Source organism: Pteropus vampyrus, unplaced genomic scaffold (assembly GCF_000151845.1).
Source record: "Pteropus vampyrus isolate Shadow unplaced genomic scaffold, Pvam_2.0 Scaffold104, whole genome shotgun sequence".
NCBI lineage: Eukaryota > Metazoa > Chordata > Mammalia > Chiroptera > Pteropodidae > Pteropus > Pteropus vampyrus.
The window spans coordinates 1,898,698-1,906,244 of NW_011888885.1; the positions used below are offsets into that span (position 1 = coordinate 1,898,698).

The 7,547-nt window shown below is 37.4% G+C and overlaps 1 protein-coding gene across 2 annotated transcripts in view; it reads right to left on the reverse strand.

Moving 5' to 3' along the window:
• Positions 1-7,547, reverse strand: part of TOM1L1 (target of myb1 like 1 membrane trafficking protein) — a 51,225-nt gene that overhangs the window by 30,095 nt on the left and 13,583 nt on the right. For both annotated transcript variants that reach the window (XM_011365013.2, XM_023533522.1), the window contains exons 6-7: positions 6,913-7,017; positions 5,793-5,909 (exon numbers count right to left, since the gene is read on the reverse strand). In XM_011365013.2, the coding sequence (XP_011363315.1) occupies positions 5,793-5,909; positions 6,913-7,017 (222 nt within the window). The remainder of the gene's footprint in view (positions 1-5,792; positions 5,910-6,912; positions 7,018-7,547) is intronic.

A 7,547-nucleotide genomic window follows, 5' to 3' on the forward strand; every position in this document is an offset into this window, starting at 1 on the left:
CTGCAGGCACCAGAGCACAAAACCATCAGAGCAAGAGACCACAGAATCCTTCACTGTTATCTTGTTCCCACATACCTCTATGTTGTAAATGTTAATTATTAACTATCCTCTACCCACTAATGTAAAAGTATTTGTTTCTCCATTTTGCTTTGGATCTAATCCCAGAGATGCCTCCACTTTGCTTTCTCCCATCTCTCTAATCTACCAGCAATCTATTCCGCTCTTTTCTTAACATGTTCAACTCTGATTCTAAAAGCATAAAAGGAGCTGGAAAACTGCCATCCTCCAGAGCATTTTCTCAATCTGTTGAGATTTTGCTTCTGGGCATGTACTCAAAATTCTGGCTCAAATAAACTCTTACAAAACTTTTCTATAAGCTGGACATTCTTTGGTCAACAATGGTGACACTAAAAGTTCCCTATTCCTGAAGTTAGCTGCTGGGACAGCAGAGGATGGATACAGCTGTTTTCATCTCCAAGACCCGTCCAATCTTATTTCGACTTTGAGGTTTGTAGAGGCTTCCTCTGGAGAAAGTCGCTTTGAAAGGGTCTCTTTGGCCAAAATGAGGTTGCCAGTTCCTTGGCCGGTCTGGTCCCACCCTATATTATCAGACACTGAATATTCTCACTGTTCTGGTCTCTTGATGGTCTGTCTAGGCTCTCCTGTAATCTGGGAGAGTATATTCTTATTTTCATATTTCTTCTGTCATTTCAATAGGATTTGGGGAATAAAGAGATAAGTTTATTATTTTAGTGAGCTAAAAAACTAACTGTGGTTATCAGCTGGTTTTGGGAAAAGAATAGATTTCCATGTCACAATTTGCAGAGTTGATTTCAGATACTTCACCACTTCTTTATAGATGCATTCCTCCCCTCAGAATATGCTTTTGGGATGCCCAATGCCAATGGCTCTCAGTGCCTCCCACCTTGATGCCACCCCCAGGCTCATGCCAAAGCCTTCAAAAGCCCTTTTGGTTATATGGGGGAGGCCAGGCAGAATGCTAGCATTACCTGAGGCTTCTAACACCATTGATCTAAATAGTTCAGACAGATGTGAGAAAAGTCCTGAATATGTACCAAAGAATTCCTTTGTTTCCCCATACTCTATCTTTGCTAATTTATTTTTAATATCCTTGTACCAGAGGCTCCTTGACCTCTTGCCATGGAGGATTTCATTAATTATTTTAGACTGACCGTAGTGAGATATGATACTGTGATATTACAAGAAATATAGATTTGCTCTTCAACCCCAGTATCTAGCACAGAAATTCTAAAACCCTTGGAATTTCCTGAGTAGTAGAGGTGAGAGGAGCATCTCTTGTTAGTCATAATAAGCTCCTTTCAACCCTACCAGAGTTTATGCTAATACGGTAACTCCTGGAAGAGGGGGTATTGCTGCCAAAAAGACCAATCTTGTGATTAGAAGGTTGGACCTTTCAGTCCCATCCCTGACCTTCAGGGAGGGGAGAAGGGCTGGAGACTGTGTTAACCACCACTGATCAAGGATCAAATCAATCCTACCTACATAATGAATCTCCACGAAAACCCTACCTAAAGGGGTTCTGAGAGCTTCTGGGTCGGTGAACATATCCAGGTGCCAGGAGGGTGGTGAACCCCAATTCCATGAGGTCAGAAGCTCCTGACCCTTCCAGACCTCACCCTGTGTACCCTTTCATTTGGCTGTTCATCTGTATCCATTATAATAAACCAGTAATAGTAGGTAAAGCATTTTTCTGGATTCTGTGAGCCGTTCTAGCAAATTACTGGGCCTGAGAAGGGGGTTATGGAAATCCCTGATGTGTAGCCAAATCAGACAGAAGAGTGAGTAACCAGGGGACCCAGTACTTGTGATTGGTGTCTGAGGTGGGGGATAATCTTGTGGGACTGAGCCCTTAACCTGTGGGGTCTGTGCTAACTGGATAATTATAGTCAGAACTGTTTAATGTGAGGGAGAAAAACCTTACTTACAAGGTGTCAGAAGTGTTGTGAGTAGAGAAATAGTTTTCTTTAATGAGGTTATTTAGATTACAAAAAAAAAAAAATTCAAATACATATCAAAAGAATTTAAGACTAGCACTTCTCACACCAGGTTTCTATATGCTTTTAACAAAAAGCACAAGAAAAAGTTATACATACATTAGGCTCTGTAAACAAGCTGATCCTAAGCCAGAACCCATTTAGTCTGAATTGCCCATGAGTAGTATTCTAATGTTGATTTATAACCCAAGTCTCTTTACTATTCAAGGCAACACACAGTCCTAAGCTCTGGCATCAAAACAGCCACCAACAAATTAGCATTAAACTTGCAAAATTCAAACCAATATCTACACCCAGAGACTCTGACACAATAAGGCATTGCACTGTACTCCAGGATTACATAAAATATAAACCTGAATTCATGTATTTAAATGGAATATGGCCATTTTTCAAAAATATCTGCCACGTATTTTTATTTTAATATTTAATTTTACATTTAGTTTAACACTCTCGTTAGCATCATGAGTCACAAAGTTTGTATCTGTAAAAGCCTTCAATTGTGGATTTTTAAAATACAATCCTACATAGCAACTCTAATAATTAATTTTAACCTCCTGTATAAAAAGGATGTTATAGTATTTTTGTTTATTAAGGATTATCTTAACTCTTCATTTTATACATAAAGAAATTAAGTCCAATGACAGTAAATGACTTACCTGAGGCCAAGAACTCCAAGAATCCTTAGCAAAATGATATACTGTTCCTAAGTAAAGTATTCTAAAAATAATATATTTAATGCCACTGATGTGAAATATTGGTTTCTCTCAAGGTACGTTATTCTGATGTTCTGTAGGATATTAATAGATACTCAGCAAATGGGGATTCTTTGGTCAAGTAGTTTGTAAGTGTTGAATTAAATGCAGACTCATAGAACCTCTACTATACTAATGGGTTTTATGAACCTCCAAGAGAAATACAGTAGGCAATTTGTTTTGTAAACTTATTTAACCAGAGATGTCATTTCCCCCATAGAATGTAGCAGTACATGAATAGGAAATGCTGTCTTAAACTGTTTCCTAGAGATTCTTCTTGTTTCCCCAGAAATAATCATCTCATAGTGTCACCAGAGGAATCTTTCTAAAATTTTATCTGGTTATGCAGTTCTTCAGCTTATATCTCTTTAACAGTGAGTGCCCTTCTGCCATCTGGGACAAGCCCATGCTGGCATGGTATATAAGGTCCTCAATAATCTGTACAGACCAGATCTTATCACTCTTCACCTGGAACTTTACGATTCTAAGCTGTACTTGTAAATTCTCTTCTCATCCCTACGTACCTGAGAGATGCCGCAAACTCAAATCCATTAATAGCGGCTGAGGGGTGTCAAGGAGTTCCTTAAGAGGTATGTCTGACTCTTAGAGGTCTCGGGAGGTAGGCTTGCAGACATATAGCTTGAGAAATGACCTTGCTCTCTTTTTAAAAAAAACAACCCTTTAAAAATGTAAAAATTTTTTCTGAGTTTATAACGCTGAAACAGACAAAGGCCTTCATGTGGCCCCACTGGCCAGTTTGCTGACTCCTGGATTACAAGAAAGCACAATTTAGGACATTCAAGAATGCCCACAATGAGTATTGTCTCATAGCAGGGAAAGAAAATGAAGGATGCGCCATACCTAGAGACTGTGGAAGCCAGAACAAGATGGCACAGGCGGCAGCTAGCAGACAGTTTGGTTGAGGTACGGCAGTGAAACAACCAGGCAAGACAACCACTGCTCACAACTGTCTCCCCATTTGAGACCTGATAGCTCCTGAGTTAAGAGTATCTGTTTCTAGGTGGGAACACTGCCTGAACAAAGACATAGAATATTATTTCCAATTGCAGGTAGCATCCAGGAAAAGCAGGAAGCATACAACTCAGAAGACCGGCTACCAATATATCCTACTCAGCATCACCCCATACCAGTTCCGCATACTCTGAAAATGACAGGAAGCACAAGCTGCAAAACTGTGTCTTCCCCTTGGCTTGAATGAGCTGAGTCATAGAGAATGCAGACCAGATGATAAGAAATCTCACGCAAAAAATGAGCTCACAATTAGCAATCCAGCTAGATATCTGAGGAATGCAAATGAAAGAGGTGATAAGAATTTGCACCCAAGGAAAAAGAATCCATAGAGAAAATGAAAAAACAACTTTAAAAATAATTAGAAATACAAAAGGGGGAAACACATTCATGAGGAAAAAAGGAACTATTATAAAAATCCAAATAGAATTTTAAAATTAAAAAAAATAATGTTGAAATAAAACATCCACTAGAAGGGCTAAATAGAAAATCTGATGTGCAAATTTCAGAGAAATAATACATGGAGAAACTTAGATCTACAGTACAAAAGAATGAAGATATGAAAAGTATAAAAAGATGTTAAAGGATAAGAAAAATATATAACTAAGTTTTGTCATCTAATAAAAGTTCCATAAGAAAAGAATAGGAAGGTCATACAAAAGAAATATTTGAAGAGCTGACAAATCCTCAGAATTAAAATATAAATAACTTAGCAAGGCAAAAAGGCCTGTCAGGTACTTCCCTAAGAATTAAGGGAAATTATACATATGTACATATATACACACATATCCCCAGACACAGTGTAGTGAAATTTCAGAAATGTTATGGTAAAGAGAAATCACAAATATAACCAGGAAAAAAAAAAGATAAAACAAAGGTGCAAGAATCAGTAATATACTTATCAGCATCACTAGATGCAAGAGAACAATGGAGCAGTATCTTCGAAGGACTTAAGAAATTTTGCATCTAGAATTATGTTATCTAGCCAATATACTGGCACTTAACAAGGCATCGAAAAGACATTTTTGGACAAGCAAACACTCGAAGTTTATCACTACTAATGGTTCAAGGAGATAGTGGTAATATATAAGAAGTGATATTGAGTGTTTCCCAAATAAGCAATGGTGATGAAAAATGTCATTTACTAACAATCTGAGAAGTTAGAGGAAAGATAATACCAGCATGGGAAATGAAGTGGAAATCTGAGAAAAGTAAAAAATATAATAAGGTTCTTAACCTACTTGAGAAGATTTAGAAACAGATTTTTCCCCTTAACTGCTTCTAAAATTAATGTTAAAATGTATGTTAAAATTTAAAATGGATAATTAGAACGAAAAATTAGAGGGCAAAAATAAAGTGCATGAATGTACAGACATAAGAAAAAAGTGTGGGAGGGCCTAGCTCCAGTAATAATGAACTACTCGTGGCTTTCCACACCTGCTAATACTGTCCACTTTTTCCAGCAGCCTGAGAACTGCCTTCATTGAAACCTTTCCAAAAATTCCCACCTTTCCCACTGTATGATAAACATATTTCAATCACAGCATCTATGACACTTCATTAAACTGTTGACAAAAACAATCTTGACTCAACATAAGTTCCCTGAGAACCAGGAGAGCCTCTTCATTTTTATATCCTTTCCCCCACTGTAGTTATTCAACATTTGTTGAATGGATGGATATAAAGGCAACTTTTACACATTTAAAACAATTAGAGACTAATAAGAGACTGTATGTGTCAAAGCCTATAAATGATTAAATGACGGTAAATTATTTGTTGCAAGAGGGCAAGAGGCACGTCTGTAGCATTTCAGAAAAAGTCATCCTGCATCTTTTTAAGTTTAGAAATCAACTCGACGATGCAGGAGGATACATTAGGCAATGTTAAGGTGTCTTCCACGTCCAAGGCTCTAAGTTTAGATAGAGAATAAATTTAAGAGACACTTTGACTGATTGTCCCTGAAATCATACTCCACCTGCAGAAGCTCTATGTCTTCATGGTTTTCAGATCCAGGAATATTCTCCATCAATATGTTAGACATCACTCTCACATTCATCTTCACCATATCTAACTCACTGAGCAATTTTCCAATCTGTAGAGAACAACACAGTCACCAGTCAGTGTGTGTCACATAAAGAATGGCTACCTTCTTTCCTTCTCTCAAGGAACATTTACTGAAAGAGGAAATCTTTTGTAAAATTTGATATTTTCAAATTTAATATTTTAAATTAATATATTTATAGATTTTATAAATGTATAATATGTCACCAAAAAGGACTTAGCATCTCTTATAATAAATCCAAAAGTATGTCCTAGGAAAGTTAAAAATAAAGGGAAAAAAATCGGATTAGAACCAATATGGAGAAGGGGGAAGGTGACTACACCAGGAACCAGGATGAACTGGAAAATGTTGGTCTGGGTTTCTTGGCAACTAACAAGAAAAGGCAAGAAAACAATGAAGGCGTTATTCTTCTCATGGTGTTAGAGAAAGAAGAATCAAGGCAGAATCACTTTTGTTTTCTTACTGGATTAAATTCTGAGAAGTTAATCACATGTATGTTTTTATAATGCTGAATAATAATAACACGAATTTCTCAAGGACAGTTCCCTTAGAGCAGGATGAAAATGAACTTCATATAATAATTGCTTATCTGGACCTTTCATAAACAGATATAGACAAACAAGTAAATGTAATTTCAGTTGGCACAATTAATACTAGCAATAAGGCTACCATTTACTGAGGTTTCTGAAATGATATATGGACAATCCTACCAGGAGCAATTGGAATCAGCTAGTTGACACAAGATCCATTCCACAGCCCAGTGTCCACGAAGACACAAAAGCCACTAGCCACGCACAACTGTTAAGGGCTCAGGCTTTAGGGTCAGACAGAATCCATGGGATTAAGTCCATTTAGAACTGAATCCCATAGCATGATCACATAGCATGATCACTAAGCTCCAGTTCCCACCTCTGCAGAATGAGGGTAATAATGTATCTCCACCTCACAACGTGAAGAAGAACAAACGAACTGTATATAAACTGCTGAGAACTTAGAAAAAGTCATCAATAAACACAGTTGTTGCTATTGTTACCTGTTCTGGGACCAATGTAATAGTCGTGCTTCGGGGAACAATTACAGAAGAAAGAGCTGGTGCAGTAGGACCAGATGTTGGTGGTTTCGATGAGATCTGAGCAGTCTATCAATGAGATATGTACACATTATTATTTGAATTAACATACCCACCCCAAGCCTGGTTTTTCCATTCCAATGACTCAATCATTTTCTCTCAACGAAAGTTCAGGTTAGAGGGTGTTAGCCCAGAGTGAATCATCAAGTGTACAACCTACTCAGCATTTTTAGAAGAGTACTAAGCTAGTGGTGTGCCTATAATAAAGTATTCAATAAAAGGTGGCTATTATGATTATTAACTAAGTTAAAATTTAATAAAACACTCAGTTTTTACCAAAGGTCTACCAGATAAACTGTTATGTGAATTACTGCTGTCTTCTCTTTGGGTTGTTAAAAACAAATGGTAAATCGATTCGTGTCAAGTCTCTTTTAAGTCACAGCTGGCAAGGCATCTCTCCTTTTCCAGCAATGACATCCCCTCACCCCCGAGTGGGGCTTGAGGCCAGTGCTTCTCGACATTAATGTGTAGAGAAATCCCTTGGAAATCTTGTAAAAATGAGATTCTAATTTACTTCAGGGTTGAATATACCTAACAAG